This window comes from Alosa alosa, chromosome 1, assembly GCF_017589495.1.
Source record: "Alosa alosa isolate M-15738 ecotype Scorff River chromosome 1, AALO_Geno_1.1, whole genome shotgun sequence".
NCBI classification, from domain to species: domain Eukaryota; kingdom Metazoa; phylum Chordata; class Actinopteri; order Clupeiformes; family Clupeidae; genus Alosa; species Alosa alosa.
The window spans coordinates 13,939,371-13,962,744 of NC_063189.1; the positions used below are offsets into that span (position 1 = coordinate 13,939,371).

General features: G+C 45.4%; 2 protein-coding genes across 4 annotated transcripts in view; both read left to right on the top strand.

Moving 5' to 3' along the window:
• pex5lb (peroxisomal biogenesis factor 5-like b) overlaps positions 1-8,798 on the top strand; it is a 28,237-nt gene extending 19,439 nt beyond the window's left edge. For both annotated transcript variants that reach the window (XM_048260928.1, XM_048260936.1), the window contains 6 exons: positions 2,000-2,143; positions 2,590-2,660; positions 3,129-3,338; positions 4,473-4,638; positions 5,597-5,754; positions 6,200-8,798. In XM_048260928.1, the coding sequence (XP_048116885.1) occupies positions 2,000-2,143; positions 2,590-2,660; positions 3,129-3,338; positions 4,473-4,638; positions 5,597-5,754; positions 6,200-6,389 (939 nt within the window). In that variant the 3' untranslated portion in view covers positions 6,390-8,798. The remainder of the gene's footprint in view (positions 1-1,999; positions 2,144-2,589; positions 2,661-3,128; positions 3,339-4,472; positions 4,639-5,596; positions 5,755-6,199) is intronic.
• Positions 8,799-10,273: 1,475 nt separating this feature from the next.
• Positions 10,274-20,674, top strand: gnb4a (guanine nucleotide binding protein (G protein), beta polypeptide 4a). Of its 2 annotated transcripts, none has more exons than XM_048243290.1 (10): positions 10,274-10,389; positions 13,594-13,696; positions 14,957-14,995; positions 15,833-15,939; positions 16,488-16,551; positions 17,260-17,422; positions 18,029-18,095; positions 18,663-18,864; positions 19,740-19,956; positions 20,397-20,674. In XM_048243290.1, the coding sequence occupies exons 2-10, from the start codon at positions 13,640-13,642 to the stop codon at positions 20,501-20,503; spliced, it is 1,023 nt and encodes a 340-aa protein (XP_048099247.1). In that variant the 5' UTR covers positions 10,274-10,389; positions 13,594-13,639; the 3' UTR covers positions 20,504-20,674. The 2 variants fall into 2 exon arrangements, with proteins under 2 accessions (XP_048099247.1, XP_048099237.1); XM_048243280.1 differs by lacking the exon at positions 10,274-10,389 and adding an exon at positions 11,294-11,586.
• Positions 20,675-23,374: the final 2,700 nt, after the last annotated feature.

The window sequence follows — 23,374 nt, forward strand, 5'->3', positions numbered from 1 at the left end:
TTCAAGTAAACAAAAAAGTAAGTAAATAAGTAAATAAGAGGGCACATATAATAATGAAAAAATAAGAGCAGCAAAATTTGGTTGAAATTGTGCATAGACAGTCAATAAAATACTAGTGCAAAGTCAGGCCAATAAAAAGGCTTGGGTAGTTCTGTTTGACCTAAGTAAGAAAGAAAGTGGCATAGTGGTGCAAGTTATGTAAGAGCAGCAGAAGTGTTGTGTTTTCAGGACAACAACACCAAGTTGTAAAGTGTGCAAGTGGAGTAGTGCAGGCGGCCATTTTGGGTCCAATGTCCAGGATGTTATGTAGCTGAGGGTGGAGGGGGAGAGGAGGGAGAGTTCAGCATCCCAGCAGCTTGGTGTATGAAGCTGTTGGTGAGTCTGGTAGTCTTGAGCGCAGGCTTCTGTACCTCTTCCCAGAGGGCAGTAGATCAAACAGATTGTGAGCGGGGTGACTTGCATCACTCACAATTTGGTCGCCTTTGGGGTGAGGTGGGTGGTGTAAATGTCCTTCAGGGAGGGGAGTGAAGCACCAATAATCCTTCCAGCTGTGTTCACTATGCGCTGCAGGGCTTTCCTGTTGTATTCAGTGCAGCTTCCGCCCCACACAGCGATACAGCTGGAGAGGATGCTCTCAATGGTGCCTCGGTAGAATGTGGTCATGATGGCTGGTGGAGCACTTGCTCGCCTGAGTTTCCACTTGGAAGTACAGGCGGCGCTGAGCTCTTCGCCAGTGATGCAGTGTTGGTGGTCCAGGAGAGGTCTTCACTGATGTGCACCCCCAGGAATTTGGTGCTGCTCGCTCTCCACCACAGCACCGGCCGATGGTCAGTGGCAGGTGTTGGGTGTGACCTCTCGAAGTCAACAACAATCTCTTTGGTCTTGCTGACGCTCAGCAGGAGGTTGTTGTCCCTGCACCACGTGGTCAGATGGTCGACCTCCAACCTGTATTGAGTCTCGTTAGCCCTTAGTGATGAGACCCACCAGAGTTGTGTCGTCAGCAAATTTCACTATGTGATTGTTGCTGTAGGTTGCAGTGCAGTCATCGTCAGCAGGGGGGAAGAGCAGGAGCTGAGCACCCAGCCTTGGGGCCCCTGTGCTCAGTGTGATGCTGCTTGAGGTATTGTTGCCAACACATTACTACTTGGGGCCTCTGACAGAGGAAGTCCAGTAGCCAGTTGCAGAGGTAGGTACTGAGCCCCAGTTTGTCAAGTTTGCAGATGAGTTGTTGTGGTATTATGGTGTTGAATGCAGAACTGAAGTCTATAAACAGCAATCTCACATATGAGTCTCTTTTTTCCAGGTGGGTGAGGGCTGGGTGGAGGGCAGAGCAGATTGCATCCTCTGTGGACCGCTTGGCCGGTATGCAAACTGGAAGGGGTCCAGGGTGGGGGAGAATGGCTTTGATATGGCACTTCATGATGATGGGTGTCCAGTGCCACAGGGTGGTAGTCATTGAAGCAGGATGGAGCAGTTTTCTTCGCACAGGTATGATGGTGGCAGCTTTGAAACATGATGGGATGATGGCTTGCTTCAGGGAAGTGTTAAAGATGTCTGTGAAGACATCCTTAAGCTCCCCCCGCAGTCCTTCAGCCTTCGACCTGGGATGTTGTCTGGACCTGTTGCCTTACGGTTGTTGATAGCAGCAAGTGTCCTCTTCACGCTGTCGGCAGAGAGGCACAGGGGCTGCTCATGTAGAGGGGGGATGGGTCTTCTGTGGGCAGGTGCTGTTTTGTGCTTCAAAGCGAAAGCAAAGAAGCGGTTCAGGTTGTTGAGCAGAGGGATGTTGCTCTCACAGCTCTGTGGCGCGGACAATGATGTATTGTAAATGCTAACTGACTCATAGTCTTAGGTAGTTATCCTTTGTATAGCAATTTAACAGTATTGAAAGCTCACCACATGAACACAGTTTGAAATATGAACTTGCAAATATGAAGCATGCATTTGCATGCTTTGCACTTTAGCAAACCTAATAACTCTAATGCTTCGCTGATTATAGGGTTACTATTTTCATACCAATAATCCATACAAGGAATGGCCCAATGCTTTTGAGGAGGCTCTGCAGAAGTGCAGGGAGGGGGATCTGAACACCGCCGTGCTGCTGCTGGAGGCTGCCATTCTACTCGACCCACAGGACTCTGAGGTAGATGGCACTCTCACGCCTCGGCTTCTCTCAATAATGGAGTTCTGATGGAGAACACTGTCCAACAATGTCTTTCCAAATATCCCCTAATCACCGACTGATGCAATCTCAGCCTACGCATAATTGACCTAACCAACCATGTTCATGGGCCAGCTTCTGCTTGCTCAACAATTACACCCATATGCAGCCCAGATGCTGCACTATACGAAACCCGATGGGAACATAATTAGCCCTAAATCACATTTGGTGACGCGGTGATGCTGCAGTAACCATTCACCTTGTCATAATGGAACCTCAAAGTCAAAAAGGGCCACAATGGCCTTTTTTTCTCTCTCATGCTGCTTTTATCATTGCCGTGCAGAAGCTTACTGCCCTATTTCTGGGCACCGACATTTCACACATTGGGATGGTTTTTAAAAAAGGTCTTTGCCCTCGCCGCTCCACAGGCCTGGCAGGTGCTGGGAACCACACAGGCGGAGAATGAGAACGAGCAGGCTGCCATTGTCTGCCTCCAAAGGTGAGCAGGACGCCAGGGAGGCTGGGAGGGGGAATTAAATGTGTCCACGGACAAATGCCTTCTGGTCCACAGCGTTTATGCTTAAAGGCCCTGACTTTTGTCAAAAGATATGTTGCTGGTGTGGGAATTGAAGTTAATGTTGTAATACGTGTCAGGAACATTTTACTTTTGTATTGGAAAGAGTGGTATTTGTCATATTCCCATCACATTGTTATAAAAGAATGGATTAGTAGTTGCCAGGAACACAGTCTCTCTGTTAAGACTTTATCTGGACATGAGTTAAATCTATTGTAGTGTCCTTCATTTGCTTCCTAAATTCAATAAGCTTTTCCCATCTTCTTTCTTTATCTGTTATTTGTCACTTTGTTTCCGCCTTGCTTGTCTGTCCATGCCATGCTCACTCACTGTCTGCTTTGTCTTCCTCCTCCTCCTCCTCTCTCTCTCCGACTGTCTTCTTCCTCTCCCCAGATGTCTGGAGCTTCACCCAAATAACCTGACCGCCCTGATGGCACTGGCCGTCAGCTTGACCAACGCCAGCCTGCAGCAGGACGCCTGTGAGGCTCTGCACCGCTGGATCCGGCACAACCCCAAGTACCGGCACCTGCTGCAGAACCGCAGCCCGCTGGACGGCTCGCCCCTGCCCCAGCGTCGGGGCTCGCCTATCTCTCCGCTGGCCTGGTACGCATTCAACCCGCCACAGCTCGATGCCCATGTGGTAGATGCAGCCCAAAGGCAATGTGTAGTAGCTGTTAGCGATAAACAGTTTAGGAAATAAATTGAAATCACATTTTACATACCCTTGCAAACAAAGAAAATGGTCTGGCTTGATTCATTTTTGGAATTGATTCAGCACCTCTCTCCACCGTGTGTCCAATAACCCACCCACTGCAGGCATGGACCATATATCAGTATCGTGCAATGATGTGCAATCGAGTTCAGGATAAAAAGAAAGTTTGGTAGTTCTATGAAATTGCAAAACAGAATCCTTTCATCACTTCAACAACTTCCTTCAAATAACAGCTCAGTCTTTCATTTCATGTCCCACATATGCTACTCTGTTCTTCTTGGGGATTATCATTTGTCTGATCACCATGGAAACAGCTAGCAAAAGGTTTCATTATCAGGAAACCAAACTTTGAAGATTTTTGTAAAGATGGCTTTCATGGATGTGAGCATTGTTACCTGATGTGATGACCAGTGTCAGTCTGTGATGACGTGTCTCTGAATACCAGTGTGTCTATCTGTAATGACCAGTGTATATCTGTGATGCCCAGTGTCTGTGATGACCTGTGTCTGATGACCAATGTCTGTATTATCAGTGTCTGTGATGCCCAGTGTCTGTCTGTAGCACCCACTGTAAGTGATGCCCAGTGTCTGTAATACCCAGTGTGTGTGATGCCCAGTGTCTGCAATACCCAATGTGTGTGATGCCCAGTGTCAATGATGCCCAGTGTCTGTAATAACCAATGTCTGATGCCCAGTGTCTGTAATGACCAGTGTCTGATGCCCAGTGTCTGTAATGACCAGTGTCTGTGTCATGCCCAGTGTCTGTAATGACCAGTGTCTGATGCCCAGTGTCTGTAATGACCAGTGTCTGTGTCATGCCCAGTGTCTGTAATGACCAATGTCTGATGCCCAGTGTCTGTAATGACCAGTGTCTGTGTCATGCCCAGTGTCTGTAATGCCCAGTGTCTGATGCCCAGTGTCTGTAATGACCAGTGTCTGTGTCATGCCCAGTGTCTGTAATGCCCAGTGTCTGATGCCCAGTGTCTGTAATGACCGATGTCTGTCTGTTTGTCCTGCTCACTGCAGCTCCCAGCTGGTGGAGGTGAAGGAGCTGTTCCAGGAGGCCGTCCAGCAGAACACGGAGGATGTGGACCCAGACCTGCAGACGGGCCTCGGCGTGCTCTTCAACCTCAGCTCCGAGTTCGACAAGGCTGTGGACGCCTTCAACTCGGCCCTGTCAGTGCGGCCGGAGGTGAGTCTCTCGAGTGAGGGCTGTGGGGTGAGGCATGAGTGAGTGTGTAGCTCTGGTCTTTTATCACACACAGGTAAAGGTCTCCCGTGTGCTGATGGCACAGTCTGCAGCCAGAGGGCAGATGATAATGTATTCAGAACATATGGTCAAATAAAGAGGAGAGATAAAATGCACACACAGAAATATACAAACACCCTCCCCTCTACCTCTCTTTCTCCCTCTCTCTCCCTCTCTCTCTCTCTCTCTCTCTCTCTCTATTCCTGTCTCTGTTTCTGTCTTGGTTGCACACAAACAGTCATATGCCGTCAAAACCCTTAGGCCAGCACTGTCTATCATCTCGATCACCTTGCGTGGCATTGAGAGCAGCTTAAGCCAAAACATGTCCGCTGAATATCATTACATCTCGACTCTGAAACAGCTGTTTTTAGAGTGCAGACCTCCGCTCTGCAGTGCTTATGTCTGAATTATCATTGAGGTCACGTTCTGAGAATCTGCCAAGAGCTGGCAAAAGGGCATACAAATATCTACAGAGATTTTTCAATAAGCCATTTCCATCAGGAGTTGGATGTAATATAATAGGATATGTGACACTTGATAGTCCATTAGTATCATATTCTCCATGAGTCATGGCCATTGTGCTGACAGTGAATGTCAGTAAATGGTGTAAATAAGACGGCCCAAAATGCCCCCACACATGAGCGTTGAAGACGATGAAAAGAGTTTGGCTGGCGGCAGTCTGTTTGCAACTAAACACTAGTGCAACAACAGGAGACGCAAAACCACCAGAAAGCGCTCTTTAGACTCTCTGCTGATTTTTTCAACCAAGTACACTTACCATTTAAATGAATTCAAACCATGTCAAATTATGGACATGTCTCATTTGAGCTGTAGCCATCTCCTGCATTTAACCATCAGTAGGATGATGACTCATAGCCACACGGCTGTTTTGCTCCCTCAGGACTACCTGCTGTGGAACCGGCTCGGGGCCACACTGGCTAACGGGGACCGCAGCGACGAGGCGGTGGAGGCCTACACCCGCGCCCTGGAGCTGCAGCCCGGCTTCATCCGCTCCCGCTACAACCTGGGGATCAGCTGCATCAACCTGGGCGCTCACAGGTGAGCTGCATGCACATCCTACTCTAGTAGGTCTCTCCAGGTTAAACAACAGTGCTATTCCTGGCATTGTTCAAGACTAGTGATTGAAGGTAGCAATTCACTACTATGTCTTATTTTTAATTTAATTTAATCTAAGAGCATGAATTATAGATGCTAATGGACAGTGGTCCTGATTTATGTCTGCTGGAGCACATACTCATCTCAAAGAGAGCTGGAAGGAGTAATTCAACAGCCTTAGGCACTCATGCAATTAGTTCCCTCTCTTGTGAATGTGAGTGGTGATAAATTCCACCTTTCCCCTTTCTGAAAAATGAACACAGGGTATTGCAGGGATCCATTGTTCTTGCTGGGCCTTGCACTAATGATATCTAGACACAGTGCTTCTTGGGCTTTGTGAGCCTCCTGTGAGAGTAACTGAGAATGATATACTCTGATGGCCTTTCAGGGAGGCTGTGAGCAACTTCCTGACCGCACTGCACCAGCAGAGAAAGAGCAAGAGCCACCAAATCATGTCCAGTAACATCTGGGCTGCCCTACGCATCGCCCTGTCTCTGATGGACCTTCCGGAGCTCCTACACGCAGCCAGCCTTGGGGACCTGGACCTTCTCATGAGAGCCTTCAATGTGGACATGTGATTGCATGGGCTCCACGGAAACAGGTCTGGAACACCAGCCATGACCCCAATACGAACTCTATTTCCCACCATGCACTTTTAACTTGGTTGTTGGCCATGAGAGAGAGGAGGACACATGCAGCATGTCCCTGTGGGAAGCTTTGACATTTGCACAGTATGGTGAATGCCACAGATGAGCACAAGACAGGGGGTGGAGTTGGGGGGGAGGGGGCTGAGAGGTGAGAGCCAGTCCACCACAGAGGGAAAGCACAATGTTATTCTATGATACGACCATTTTCTAAGGTCATTAGGGTCATTAGATGACTATAAATGTTGCATAACACAACATCAATATATCTATTTTTTGGTCTTACTTAAAAGTGTACACATAAAAACTCTAGTTACTCTAGTGGCTCACAGATAAGTGTCTGTGGCTCCTTGACAACACAGACCTCACATTCCAGTCAAGAGAAACTCTCCAGTGGAGCACCTGCATGGCAGACCCATGGTCCACTACAGGAACCTGAAATTCAACACTCAGAATTCACAAAGCTTTAGCATGGAGTCGCTTTTAGCTCCACTCTGGCTGATGTTAACTGGACGAGCAATGGGATTACTCAGTGGAGAGCAATGAGTAATGTAAGTCAAAAAGCCTGTCCTCTACAACTTTAACTCATACAGTGTCAATCGACTTTATGACATTATTTATTTTGTCTCCTTTGAAAAACCCTCAATGCTACTTCTTGCAAGCCTCAAGCCTTTCTTAATCTGATCTGTGGGTGTCCTTGGTGAAGGGCCCTTTGTGCCATGTGAGGGTTCTTTATGAGCACAGGCCTGGCACAGAAATGTTTTGAAGCACCTATGAACAACATTGTTTCTCTAAGAATAGAGCCAGTCACCCTCTCAGCCAGCCGTGACTCGCTCCTCGGTATGATGCCGCACACTCTCAAAACACCCCAACAGGGTGTGCCCTTGATGCCATCTGATCTGACTGTCGGTGTGCACCTGTCTGACGTAAGGGACAAACCAACTCAATACAAAGAGGGGATCAGGCTTAACGACGAGCACCAGGGGAAATGTGATTCTCCGGACCGAAACATTTCTGTTCTGACTTGAGATTAACAAGTCATGATTATAGACATGTATGAGGAATGGTAGGGGATAAGACACTTGATGAGTTTGGTTCAGTGATCTGCATGAATGATTGCCATGTTTTTAGATGACGCATGATTTTATTCTCCCTTAAAAAATCCTATGCAAAGATCCTTTTTTTTCATTCCGTTAGCCTTTTTTCTTTAGCTAATTGGACCAAAAAGCACTTATTTTCGAAGGTAACCCGTCTTGAGACATTCCTTGGATGTTTTGAAATTATGCTAAGTGACTATGCACTGGACAGTGAGGGGTTTCCCTTTTCCAGTGATATTTTTGAGCTATTGAAAGTGAGCAGAAAACACAAATACTTAACCAGAATATTAAACATATTTCAGATGTGAAACCTTTTCTCAATGTTACTGATAAGTTTCTTCTGTATTTTATGTTTGAGAAATATTTCTGCCTGTGTTCTGTAACATCAGAGTGATCTCATCAACAAAAATGTTATTAGTTTGCATGTAGAAAAAGATATGTCTTTATTTGATGCTGCACTTTTTTGCTCCATCTTGAAATTCTATGTGCACATCATTCCAAATGCACAAAAGGATATAGAATGTTTGTTGAAACATACTAAAAGAACTATTATATATCTGTTATGGTCAAATGTCAGACACCACAAGTGTAGTTGAAGGCATTTTCATTACAGGTTGCGTATGATACCGTATTAACCAAATGCAGTATAGTAACATTCTAGGTACCCAATACAGGTCCTGACCCCTAAGACTATAGTCTATAGTCCAGCTGTCCACACATGTAAATATTATCTTGTTTGTGTGTGTGTGTGTGTGTGTGTGTGTGTGTGTGTGTGTGTGTGTGTGTGTGTGTGTGTGTGTGTGTGTGTGTGCATGCAAGTTGGCTTGCTGGCTTGTTTTCCCATAGATATAGCTTTTAGAATAATCTAAAATGTAGCTAATGTTTTAAAAGGGAAAACATAATTTCATTATAATCACTGAGAGTAATAAACGAATACAATAGTTTTGATGATGAAATATTAAATTATACTAAAATCTTTTACATCTTTTACGTCAAATTTACTGGGTACCTTTCATCTGAAACAATTTAGTTAATCTGCAATGTCATGCATATTCCAGCATCAGGATACCTATATCAAATTTTACAATTGTTAAGTGTGTGCATGTATACCAACAACTGAATTTCTCAAATATCACTTTCCTATATAGCCTACTTCTGTACAGGCAACTATAAATATCTGTATGAACTAAATGCTTATTAAACTATTATAATATTTTAAAATAAAGCCCATTGGTATTTAATACAATATGTTTGTGGTTTTCTTTTTTGTCGTAATGAAGATGATGGGGCCAGCTCTGGATGGAGCCAGAGCCTCACACGGCTATACGGCTCTGGGTGGAGCAGCATACTAGTGCCCTCTATTGGCCTTCAATATTATTGCATGCACTAGCTACATCTGGAGTGTAGATGGAAGCTTGACATTTCATCTTTTGTCACACACACTTGAGATGTGGTGTATTGGTCTCAGGTGCACTAAGTACGATTTCAAAATGAATTACACTATTCTTATATTTTATTTATTCCTTCATTTGTATTCAGTGTTTATTTGTGGTATTATTTCTGGTGGGTTTTTAGTTATCTAGATTTTCTTGAAATGGTTAATTGACAAACATTAAATGACAATTATAGAACTTCTTCCTCATACTAACTGCACAAGTCAGCAGATAAGTATACCTAAATCAGATAAGTGTCTCAGATTTACTGTTGGTGGATGCTGTATTTTAAAGCTGCAGTCTCATCAAACAACACTAGATGGTGCCCCAGTATCCTTATACATGTTCTAATGAAATAAAAGAAAATGCAATAAAAATGCATAATGAATATCAAGTAATATAACCTTCAGTGTCATCCTCAGTCAAGGACCTTGGATATACTGTTTCTGCAAGCAAACAAAAGAATATTCTGGGTTCAGCTCTATAACTGACACTCTGTCCTGGTAGGGAAAGCTGAAATTAGCTTCATGGATTTTTGCATTGTTCAAGGGCAACAGAGAAGATGAAGCCTTGGCTTTGCCAACAGTGTTGTATTTCAAAATCCATCTGCCTCCATCTAAATATACCTCTGATCAGAAATAAGGTTTTAGCTTGTAGCATATTAGGAATCACAAATAACCCGTAATTTAAGTATTTTACCCTGTCTAATGACATAACCTTTGATTCCTCTTATTTTGATTCCTACAACACAATTATTTCCCAAACATTTAATTTCAAATAAACATAGGCTACATTGCAAATGTATTTTCAAAGGTTTCTATGCTTTCATGGTCTATGTATGCAGTTAGGCCTACATTATCTAGTTTAGGAGTACATTTAGATAAAATGGCAAATGGGAACATCTCTATTCATAACATAGGCTTGCCTTACATTAGAGATTGAAAGAAAAACATTTGCATTGGTCCATTCTGGTTCCTCTGCTGCTTCACCCTATATCATGAATGAAAAAGACTGGAATAGAGTTGCAAGATAAATACATGCACTCATCCAATATTTGTCCTGCTATAATCAGATCATGGATAGAGTAGATATAACAACATAAGACCACTGCTCCTTTAAGACCTCACATCCTCTCTACTACTGGCAACCCCCCCACCCCCAACAGCCAGTGTACACACACACACACACACACACACACACACACACAACACCACACACACACACACACACTACCATCACCAGCCCCACCTATGCTTTCCAAGCCCTGATGTAGTAGATCATATTGACTTCTTCCTGTCTGACTCCTCACCGAATTGTCCCATTCAGGACCCCAAGGTCCACTTTACCGTCGTTCTACCAGGAACACAAAGGGACATAGGACGCTCCACACAAAATCATTTCAAGGTAAGCCTGGTGTTCTTAATTGAGATCTTTACTTTTAAAAGTGTGTATAGGTTATAGCTTTTACATTTTACACAATGCTTTTATGCTTTTACACAATGCCTTTTGAACAATGTATGGACAGTGTTAGTGCACAAATTAAAATGGTGTGAACATCTCTTTTGTTGAGCACTTTTATTGGTTTGATTATAGACAATTATGCATGGTAATGGCAGTCATTCCCTCAAAATTGGTTTGGAAACTTGGAGGAGTTTAACTCCTTCAGTCAAATATGATCTGCAAGTTCATCTGAAATGTTATAGCCAATAAAATATGTATTTAAGTTGCAACCTAGTTGTAAAAGGTCATGAATGTGCAGGTATTCAGTGACAGTGGCTTAGGTAGGCAAAACAAATCTGTCACTAGGGTCACTTATTTCAGATGCATGTCATTTGGATTTACAGTCACAGTGCTAGCCTGCAGTATACAATACATGTTGCACAAAACACTTGCAATGAACGCATTTTCCTCAAGTATTCATGTTTGTTGAACATTGGGTAGATTTACCAAAAAGGAGGAAATCAGAGACTTTGGCAATATCAGCACTTGCGCATGCCTAATACATAGGCGATGCACATTTTCGCGCCTGGCTATTAGTGCAATGTCATATTTATAGAGGAATGGATAATGATTGATGTGTGGTGCAATATAAAGTAGCACTTAAGCTCTCTGTTAATAACAAATGGCATATCCTACAGACTGCTGGTTAGAGCTGCACTCGCCCTGTACTGGAGGAGGAAGCTGGCAGACAATACCATGTTCGTTTATGGGTTACCCGTAACCACTTGCTAAACAACGTTTCTTTTTCTAGAAGATTGTTTTTGTCGTTTTTGCTTTGTGATCAATATAGTATGGAGAAGATATATATATATTTTAAATCAGAGTGCTTTCTTCATGTTTCTGTAAACTGGTTAAGACACACATGTACAATCACTCCCCTACTTTCGACTGTTACCATGTTCCCAATACTAGTATGGGTGTGGTAATCGCCGGGTGAATTGACTAAATTTCGCAAGTTTGACGCGGCGGTGTCCTAATTTTAGGATAATATCGGATATAGGACATACTTTGCATTTCAGAATCTGCTTCACTTAGGAAATATGAATGGTGTCTAAAGGTGGATTCATCTTCAACGTTACTTTAAATTGCCTTTCTCAGCACGTAAGTTTGCTGGCGTTGTTCATGACACCACAAGTAGCTAGCTTGCTACCTAGCTAAGTAGCTGCTGTAAAATAAGACAGCTGGTTAGCAGGCTAAATTAGCTATATAATGGCTAACTAACTCGATGGTTAACCACACTATAAGAGTTTGTTACAACTGTAATACTACTTAATGATTTATCTGTTATTTGATCAAGACGAATATTCAACAAGTTACGGTTAGTTTTCACGTAGCCAGGCCTGTTAGCTTAGGTGGGTCTCCTGTATCCTTTCGCTTAACTTGGCGTTCAGTGCAACCTGTGGGATAACGCAACCTTAGTTCTCTCTAATGTTTTTTAGTCAGGCTTAAACTTCTTATAGTTTACAATCAGTGTAATTATCAGGTTAGCTCTGTATAACATTACCGCCAATTACACTGTGATATTGATGGCATAACTGTATGAAATACCTTTATCCATCCAGCTAGTTAGCGAACGCTTGCTAATTAGCCATGGTGTGAATGTTTTCACTGAAATCAGCTGGGTTGTTTGCTCGGTAACGTTAACTGGTTTTGTTCTTGGTCTCAACTGATCACTGAAGTGATCACGTCTAATTTTCTTTCAATTAACTAGAATTGCCAGTTGCATTTACATTATGCATTCGATCGTTGTATGGTTGACAAATAACGGGAGTCTCCATGGCATTCCACACCATGTTAGGGTTTTTAGCTATCTTGCTATTTAGATAGCTAAACATAGCTCATTCAACGTCACCTCGCGAACGTTCTTGACACTTGTTAATGCCAAATTTCAAATGCCAGAAGCTCTGCTGGTAGTTTACCTTGTCCTATCAACGGAACCTACACGGTCCACCGATTATGTTTGAATTTTGTGTCTGTGCCACCCATGGCTGAATGGTAACGTTATACTCAGTGACCCACACACTGTGATTTGTGCCTGTGTTCTTATTTAAATCATTTGTAGACCAAATTTACCTCAGAAGAAATTGGTAAATGATGGTAACGTGAACTTGTTGAATTATGTTCCTATTGTTAGAGATTGTCACCCCGAATGGTTAACAATGCAGCTGATCATGCGCTGTCAAATGTGAGTGTACACCCGTGTTCAGTTGGTGGACTCGAATCAGCGTTACTTTCGGCTGGATTGTTTATGAAAGCATTGCGAACAACTAGCTTCCTGTTCTGCAGGAACATTACAGTACGCAAAAAAGAAATACTACCGTTAGTTCCCTGATGAAGTTCAGTGACAAAAAAGAGGAGAGCATGACCTATCACACACAAGGTCACACCCAGCTGCATTTCCTGTAGTTGACACTTCTCCACTGTTTTTAAAGGGTATCTCCAGTATTGCACCACCAGCCTAGTAAAAAGTAGGCCCAAGCAAGCATGTAAGGAATGGATAGAGTGAAATGAGTCATGAGTGATTCATAGCAATGTCATTGTCTTGGTTGGGTTGGGAGAGCTTTAAGAACCCACCTGTCTTGTTGCCACTGATATGTGGGCAGCTACCCCGATGTTATGAGTGGCAGAACACTGGCATCACCAGACCTGGAAGTGATGCAGGCTAGTCTATGCTTGTCTAGTTCTGTGGCTGGAGAGTGCACCGGCATCACTGAGAGCAGTCTGAGTGTTTTAGGAAGTGGCACCAGACTTTGGTTAAACCTGTTGTCGTGAGAGACTACGCCAAGCAGTTCTTCCTCCATCAAAACAACGAGAGTTAGTTTTTTTTGTGCATTTAGTCTCTTGTGTCTTTGCTGTGGCTTTTGAGTATGGGTTACATCCACAGCGCTCCTGCCCACTGTCACCACAGGCTGTGCGTCCAGCCTGGCGACAATGACGTGTTTGCGTCTGGTCATAGCTTTAAATAAGCAGAAGAATGTCCTCAGTGGAAACTCTAGCCAGCTAAATCATACATCCTTGTTGGAAGCAAATTCATGCCAGACCTCCCTTGTACATCAAGTCAGGGGTGAAAATGCGTTATCTGTGTGTGTGTGTGTGTATGTGTTGTAGGTGTCAGCAGCAGTGGGCTGTGGAGTGAAGACCCCAGCAGAGGACCATGAGCGAGCTGGAGCAGTTGCGCCAAGAGGCGGAGCAGCTTCGGAATCAGATCCGAGTAAGTGTGTGTGTGTGTGGGGGGCAAGACAGGGACGGACGAGGGCACAGAGGGCCTGGGGGGTCCACTCTAATGGTCAAGTGTCCAGCCCGAGGTAATAAAGAGGCACCATAATTCTGGAGAGCGGTCGCCATTGATAAGGGCGTGTGTTTGGACATAAGCTTATTGGCAGAGAGTGCTCTCATGTGTAAAGGCACTTTCACATGAAGTATTCCCACAAAATCATGCAGGTGATTTAAATACATGTATTCTTATTAGTCTTTACACACTGATGACGGAATTTGTTTACTCTCTAATGTATTTTTCATCACAGCAAATTTTGTTCTTACTGTATGTGAAGACTAATAAGAACACATGTATTTTAATTGCCAGCGTAATTTCATGCTGATAATATATTTCATCCAAAAATTTCGGACCTGATGTGAAAGGGCCTTAAGGCTCTTACCTAAATGTGCCTGTTCTTGCTGACAGATAGCAGACATATCCCAGAGTAGAGCAACATCAGTAAATTTGTCAAATTTTTTGTCATCAGTCAAATTTGTGTTTGTCAGGTTTAGCTCTTTGTAAACAGAAGCTGGTCATACAAAATTACAAATATTTAAGATTGTGTAATGTTCCCCCATTATGTGCAAGCAGGCTCAGTAGTAATATTAGGCCAATATTTATGGAGTTCTATCTTCGGTTCAGAAGATCAGTCATCTCCAGTGCTTTTGACTCCTCTGGAGTTGCTAAATTGACTCTTTTCTTGAACCAGGTGGTGTGATTTAAGGAGTGCTTTCACCTGAAATGGTGCATAATTAACCAGGTTAAAAATTTGGACAATCTACACCCCCTAAGTTTACTTGAAGTACATTAGGTTATACAGTAGATTCACCACATCAAGCACCCCACATGCAAGAACAGGGTACTAAAGGAAATGTGTTGCTCTTACTGGATATTATATGTATATATTTGTCCTGTATATCAGATACCTGTACATATGACAGCATTTAGTTTTGCTTTAGTATTGCTTTCTGTGTGCAGAAGAACCACAGTTCAGTAATGGCTTGCAGCAGGCCACTGTCTGATTCACATTTACATGACTTTCCCCATTAATGCCTCCAATGAATTCATAATGAGGATCAGTGTTGGGCGGGTGCATGGGGTCTTTGTGAATGAAGTGAAAGCTGTGATTAAAAGAAAAGGGTGACTGGGGAGCCAGTTTTACATAAGGCTGAGTGACGGCAGCACACATTTTTACTCTCTTTCCTCACTCTTCAGGATGCCAGGAAAGCCTGTAGTGACTCCAGTCTGTCCCAGGTAATAACCAGTTCAACCCTTCAGTGCTCACTCTCCCTATCTCCATCTCTCTCTATCTCTGTCTCATTCTCTATCTCTCTATAGACCCTTTCAACAAGGTAAACAAAAACAATGCTTGAACGTTCTATTTGGGCCCCAATCTACTTCCTCTGCATTAAGATAACATATGGAATGTTAAAAAGGAAGTCTTGTGGGGCCAACTATGATGCTGATAATGGAACTCTCTTGAAAGGATCCATAGCTCCCTCTCTCAATCTATCTCTCTCACACTCACTTTTTCCTACACATATACACCCACACACAGATACTCACTCCCACCCAAAAGAACCATTTAAGAGAAGTCTTCACGGAAAGAGAGGAGATTCTATGCTTCTTCTCCACTGGCCTGTTTTCAGTAGCTACCATAGCCCAGGCATGCCACACTGCTGCTAACCTACATGTGGAACATGCTCTTAAGTGCTCTGAAATATTAAACACCATCCAGCATGCCAAGGTCTTCCATCAAAATTTAAACATCATCTACCCTTGTGGGTTGGTGTCTGTTTTTTAAATCCATCATTTCAGAGAGGTTTTCTGTTTTGTACTTCTGTATCCATATCGCTGTCTGTTTCAGTCAAATAAGTGGTTGATTCGCCATTGCCAGTGGTTGACATCGCTGTTAGCGCTTAAGTGATAAAGTTCCAAGTTCAGTGTCTGCACCTGGAGACACAGAATGTTCTAGAGGGGGGGGCGGGCGTTATGTCCACACTGTTGTATAAAAATAATTGGCTAAAATAGTCTGTTTGGTAAGTAGACATGTCAATGACGTTGTTCCCCCCTCTTGGGCTCCTCCGTCAGATCACGGCCGGTCTGGATTCAGTGGGGCGGATCCAGATGAGGACCCGGCGGACCCTCCGCGGCCACCTTGCCAAAATCTACGCCATGCACTGGGCCACTGATTCCAGGTCAGTGCTCCGTGTCAGGGAGGTTGGAGGGGCGGTGGGGGTAGGGGGTGAGAGAGGACCTGGGGTGGGGAGGGGAAGGGAAGGGAGGGGGGTGAGGGATGGAGGATGTCTCTACAGAGCGCGGCCAGCGCTGTCAGCTCTTTCACTCAATTATACATGAAACGGCTCCCGACTCAGGGGGTATCCTGAGATCATTCTCTCTCCCGTGGCCACCCCCCACCCCTCCTCCTCCATGGTTATCGGCTTCCTTCCCCACACACACACACACACACACACACACACACACACACACACATACACACACATTCTCTCACTGAAGCACACCCAAAGCTCACACACATAGATTCATATCCCTCCCTCTAATGCCCCCTGCATCTGTGTTCCAGCAGAAGGGCAGGGAGCTGGGTGCCAACTGCCCCTCTGCTGTGTGAAGGTCGCCGGGGCTCTCTCATATGTTGCCATATGTGTTACTCACATCTTAGAAATGCTGTCCTTGACCCCTTGGTGTGTGTGTGTGTGTGTGTGTGTGTGGCCTTTCCAACGTGCAGGCTCCTTGTCAGTGCTTCCCAAGATGGCAAACTGATCATTTGGGACAGCTACACCACAAACAAGGTAATTGTGCCAGGCTATGACTGTTGGTGAAAACCATATATGTATTATATAGAATTAGAGAGAGGGAGGAAGTACTGCCCCCATTCATTTCAGTAGACCATGCTTGGCTAGCTACGGCAGCCAAAAAAGTAAAAAATTCACCGCCACCATCTTTTTCAAAATGCCGTTTCACAGGGCTCATTTCCGTCACCAGCTAGAGTTAGCTAATTAGGTGTCACATTACAGCTGGAGACAGTGTAGAGTACAACAGTATGTCATCGATGCAGATTGATAGTTGAGCTGGCAATTATCTGCTGGGAGGATCAGCCAATCCACATTGATGACATATTTGTGGCCATCAGAAATGTGGCACCTAATTGGCTTGTTTGTGAAAATGGGGCCAGAAGTGAGCACATGTCAGACAGCATTTTTAAAGATGGTGGCAGCCAACTTGGAAGCTAATTGGCTAAAGCTAACCCTCCATATCCTGAGGAAAATACCCAGACTTAAAACACAGCTCACTATCTGGTGCGTTTCCCAATTCTGCTACTTGGGCCCATATTGCTTCTCAAAAACGCAAAAGATGGCAAAAGGCCTTGTTCAGCCCAATCCAAGTCAGCAAAGGGTGCTATGAAATTGCTTGCATAAGTTGCCTTGCATGTCATCTGAGTGAGCTGATGGTAACGATGGTGCGTGCGTGTATGTGTGTGTGTGTGTGTGTTTTGCCAGATGCATGCCATCCCCCTGCGCTCCTCCTGGGTGATGACCTGTGCCTACGCTCCCTCTGGCAACTACGTGGCCTGCGGAGGCCTGGACAACATCTGCTCCATCTACAGCCTGAAGACCCGCGAGGGCAACGTCCGTGTCACCCGCGAGCTGCCTGGCCACACAGGTCAGTCCGAGTGGAACGCCTGTGGCCGCCACGGCCCTCGCGTCACGTCCTCCCAGAGGCCACTGGCGCGTGTTTTAGATGCTGTCGATAGGGCCGGAGTGCTTACAAGACTCGTGTAACTCAAATGTCCAGCGCTCTGGCAAGGCCAAAGTCACAGGGTTCAGGGTTAAGGGCGCCACCGCTGTGAAGCGCTGCTGAAATAAGACCTCACCGCAGGCCGATGTCAGTCTCTGTGCGTAGAGCCTGATGACGAGAGAGCGAAGTCCGTGAAATGAACCTCTCTTGCAGGGTTTGATTGGATTTAGCCACATTTGTTCCCAAATTGGGTAGTTGTGAGCGGATTTCATGCCTTGCTCCTCTTCTGATGTGGATGGACCTAGTGAATATCAAGACAGACGGGCCACTGTGACAGTCTAAGTATCGTCATGCTGTGCTGTTGGGAGCTGATTTTAGTCAGTGACTGACACGCTGAATAATGTTGTGTTGTAGTACACAGTGAAATGGCTGAACATGTTGACGTTTGCATTGAAAATCCAGTGTCCAGTGATACTGTAGTCAGTACAGTGCACCTGACCCCCTTGTCTGTGTCTGTGTGTGTATGTGCAGGTTACTTGTCCTGTTGTCGCTTCCTGGATGACAGCCAGATCCTCACCAGTTCAGGAGACACCACATGGTGAGTTCAGAGCCGAGAGGCGGCAGATCTGACATTTAACATTCACAGCCTAACCTTTCGTCGTGCCGCTGCTAGCCACGCGGCAGCAGCTGTGACGTGCACTCCTATTCCACACACTGTACTGCCATTTACCGCTGCGTCTCCTAGAGCAGGCTAAATTGGGCCATTTGTTCAGATGATGATGATGATGATTATGATGCCATGGTTTATTCCGGCACTGCCTTTGTGCAGGAAGGCTCAGGTTGCATCGCTAATGTTAATGAAATATTGAAATGCTCCCTAGGCAGAGTGCCTGTTGATGTTTGTTAAAGACATTTTTGAGTTCCTTGTTAGTCAAAGTCCATGGTCCTAGTTAGCGTTCTTAAGACATGCGCACACACACTCTCACACACAAACACTCATCTAACCAGAGGGCGGTGGCTGGGATAAATATTTTATTGGGACAGAAAACCAGCTGACGTGTGTGTGTGTGTGTGTGTGTGTGCGTGTGCGCATCATTCCCTCTGATGCTGTACGTCATGCTCTGGTGCTCTAAACCCCGCTCCCCGTGCCCCCTTTCTCTTGCAGTGCATTATGGGACATCGAGACAGGCCAGCAGGCCACCAGCTTCACCGGCCACAGCGGCGACGTCATGAGCCTGTCTCTCAGCCCAGACACACGCACCTTCGTGTCCGGGGCCTGCGACGCCTCCGCCAAGCTGTGGGACATCCGCGACGGCATGTGCAGACAGTCCTTCATCGGACATGTGTCCGACATCAACGCTGTCTGTGTGAGTGCCACAGTCTTTGTCTATCTGTCGTGTGTGTGTGTGTGTGTGTTGACATTTGCATGTGAGAGGTTACAAACGCCATATGCAGACGCACCATCCGCATGAGAGCCAGAATCCCTATCTTTGTGTGTGTAAGCATGCATTGGCATATTGGCTCGGCTTACACTACAACTTCAGACGCCTTGTGTAAGCACCATCCGTGTGCGTGTGCGTGCGCGTGCGTGAGTAGGCAGTGTTTTCGCTGGAGCTTTGTCCAGCGCCTCTGTACAGTACTTGGGCATGATTCTGTGTGTGTGGACGTTCACACTTCTGCTCTGTGTGATTCTGATCACTATTTTGGGTTTCTGGTGTACATTCTGGTTATGGTGACATGACTACTGTATGAGCCATGATAGGTTATTCAAGTATGTGACGCATAATGTTGAAGTGCCTACTACCCTAAGGCGGTGGATCCCACTGACCAGCGGCAAGCAGCAGGTTTCTTATCGTTCTTTATGGTTCGGCAGCGGAATGGTGGCAGCGCTAGCGTAACACTAGCGTTGAACTTGAACGCTAGCGTAACAAGCTGAGCGTTGTACTTGATTCAACTTTCAAAGCGCAACGCGAGCATATTCAATTGTCAGTTTAGGCAAAGTGTTTGTGTTACTTAGCAACAAGATAGAACTTAGAACTTATTACGGTCTGAGCACTGCGTTACGCATGCCGCCTGCCGCTTGCCGCTGGCCAATGTGGTCCCCACCTAAGAGGCTTTTGAAAGCCCTGTCCTCGGTGTATGTACTGGTAGCACTGAGCGCACACATTAGACACATACATCTCCTTTTGCATTGAGCTGGTGTATGGTTGTTGATTGGTCCATTTCACCTTGACCCCTGCAGTTCTTCCCCAACGGGAACGCCTTCACCACGGGCTCGGACGACGCCACCTGCAGGCTGTTTGACCTGCGCGCCGACCAGGAGCTCATGATGTACTCCCATGACAACATCATCTGCGGCATCACCTCCGTGGCCTTCTCCAAGAGCGGCCGCCTGCTGCTGGCCGGATACGACGACTTCAACTGCAACGTGTGGGACACACTGAAGGGAGAGCGCATAGGTAGGACACACTGGTCAGGGCTGGGACAATCTCCACTGGGGTGATGTTCTTTAGAATGGTATTGTCATGACAACATGCATTCTCTAAACCCTTTGGAGCCTGTTTAAATGTATGAACTTGATAGTTCATGTCATGTGATCATGTGAACTTGTAGTTCATAGTTGAAAGTGCAGGCTTGCCAAGTGAAGTAACACACTGTCGCACAACTGTAAGCACACAGCACACACTGTTGTTGGTGCGTGCAGCAGCTATTTTAAGGAAATTGTGACCAGCTTTGAGTTTTTGAAGTGGATCAGTAGAATAGCTCCCCAGACATAGCAAAGAAATACTTGACTTGTCAGAGATGAAGGAGGTTCTGCAATGATGTTGGCAGTCAATAGTTTGGTTGTTCTGGGCACCTTGTCTTGTCTAATTGCTGCTTGGGTTTCCCGTTTCCCCAGGTGTCCTGGCTGGTCATGATAACAGGGTCAGCTGCTTAGGGGTGACAGACGACGGCATGGCTGTGGCCACGGGCTCATGGGATAGCTTCCTGCGGATATGGAACTGATCTCCAGGGGGGCGGGCCCGCGGAGCAAAAGAGCAGGTCGGTCCGGTCCACAACGCGACCGCAGCACACAAGCCGCCGCCCCAGAGAAGCCAGCCTGCCCCCCCTCCCCTCCCCCACACCCAGCCCAACCCTAAACCCATAAAAACACCACATCCATAGACCCCCCCCCACCACCACTCTACCCCTGCCACCCCACATTACCCCCCTCCATCCCAGGTGACCTGGTCCTCTACCGTCCCTGCTCTCCAATCCACCCCTCTTGAACGCCCTGACCCCCACCCTGACCCCTACCCACTCTGTCCAGTCTCACTAGAACCAGGCTTTCCACACATCCTAACTGTCTGTCCTAAAGAGACTAGAAGTTTCCCTCCTGAGGGGTCTCTGGGGGCTCGCCTCCCTCTGAGGGGCCCCTCCACCACCCACCCTGGGAGCCGAGAGGATATGATCCACATTTGTACATATACTTTGGCATTACGTGTGCTCGTGCGCATATAACATATGCACCTCTGACGTGTATGAATGCTTTCTGTGTGTGAAGTTGTCATAGTACGTTCCTGTTTGTCGTCCTGCTTGGATTTTTGTTTTGTCCCCCTTTTCCCTTTATTTCCTTTTTCTTCGTTTAATATGTTTACGCGTATTGGCATTCACACGTGAACCGTTGATGCCGTTGGGAGTGCTCACGAGGGTCTGTCTGTGTGGCCGAGGAGGACGACGGCCCTGGCACTCGTTCTGACCTGCACTCGCCATGTATGGTCACTCAACACCCACTTTTCACATTCGATCCTACGGTTCACCTCGTTGGATGTACTGAGGAATGAATGAACGAGTGAATGAACGAGTGAGTGAGTGAATGGAATTGAGCACCTGCACCCACGTTAGTTGCACTGTTGTAGAATGGGCTCTGTGCTGCTTCCTTGTTCTTCATACCCATACAAAACATGCCTGTAAATCACAATGAGCTGTGGTGCTAGTATCAACAAACGAAATTTGACCGTCGGTTTTTAGTTTACCTCTCGTCCGCTTCACATGTCCACTCGAGGCCTGTATCTGACGCCCCGAGCGTGTTAGCTAGTCACGTGTCTGTTCAGCACACACTACTCACAGCCTTGTACCTTTGTCGTGTGAAGTGCTCTTCAATGCTGGTACTGATAGCAAATCTCCCGCAGTGGACACTCAGACTGCAGTCTTAACAAGAGGCCTTTCTTTGTCATTACTGTGTGATCACTTTACTCTTGAGTTCAAGCCCCCCGCCTTCCTTTTTTGGTGCCAATATTAGCTTGGAAAATTCACCTATACTCAGCACACAGTAGCCAGTAAACGAAAATTGTGCCCACGCCTTCTCATACTCGGTTTGTTTTGTATGCTCAGGACCTCAGACCAGTGTTTACGGTTTAAGGTTGTATCAAGTGCACCCTCGAATGACAAGTATATTTACATGGGAAAGGCAATGTGAACTCCAACAGCTAGCCTTACTGCCATAGCTCACTCTAATGGATGGGATAGCCTGATTACTTTTTTTTCGTGCCAGTTTGGAAGTTGATGGAATGAAAGCTGTGGTGGCACCATAAGTCGTGTCCTAAATGAGCACCGAGGTCAGTTTGCTCATAGCCGTATTTGAGTTTGCACTGTGTTGGCGCATACATGAGAACTCAGAAGACTGGTCACTGTCTAGCCTGTATTTCAGGGCCAGCCTGATGGAAAAACGAAGAGTGTCCAGTCCACACTTAAAACCGACAGGCTTTGCCCTTAAATATTTTAATCAAGAGTATTTCTCACTGAGGTGCAGCCATGGCCAAATGGTATCACACTGTGAAAAATTTTAAATAGGTAATTGCTCTATGGCCTGTACTTGTGAAGCAGATGCTTACGTTGAAAGGTAGGATTTCAAATAATGCTTTGAATGTTTTCTTTTCTGAAAGAAACTAAATTAATTTATAAATTGACATGTAAAATACTAGATGGCGTCAAGGTGGCATAGTGTTGAAGGTAGAATTAAATAATAGAAATAATTCAATAATTCATCATTATGAATTTACACAATGAAGAAAGAAATATATATTTAGTTTACTGTCAATAGCAACTGTCTGCACTATAAGCATACTACACAGCCTTCATAATTATGAGTATTTGGACTGGTCAGTAAAGCGGCATCATTAGAATAAATGGCTGGCAGGAATCCACAAGTGTAGGCAACTGCTGTGTGGAAGACTATCAAAGGGTCATTTAGAGAAGACATCAAAATTTTAACAGCTCACTTTTAAGTGTCAAATCAGTTTTAGGGGCACATTGTTTTTTTATGAATGTCCCCGTCTGAGTGTGTAGATAGAGAAGATAAGCACTAGCCAAGAACCCATAGAAGTCATGTTGAGAGTGACAAGTGTACAAAATAAGTGTTTTTTCCCCCGGAGAGAAAGAACTGCTCAGTAGTTTTGGGAAGGAGAGGGTGTAGTGTGACCATAAGTGAAGTTCTTATTTGGCGTGGTGATGTTTTTGGTGCCAAAGTGTTTCCAGGAGCCCATGCTGGAGTGCTGAGACGATTGCCTCATCGGAATTCTTATCAACCACGTGATAAAAACAAGCCTGCCAGGAAGTGAACTGGCTGGTCTTGCAGAGAGAGAGAGAGAGAAAAGAAGAGTGTGGGGTGAGAGACTGAGAGGAGAAAGTGCAGTCGGCTCTTTACACAGAGATGTTTCTATACTGCCACATTAAAAAGCTTCCTGGCGACACACAAGTAGAGCACACATACATACACTGAGCATTCCAGATTTGCAGACAAGCGTGCATGTGTGTATGTGTGTATTGTAGCACAGTCATTGTCAGGAAATCATTAACTTTTTGTTTTTAAAAAAACTTTTTATGTGGTTTCACATT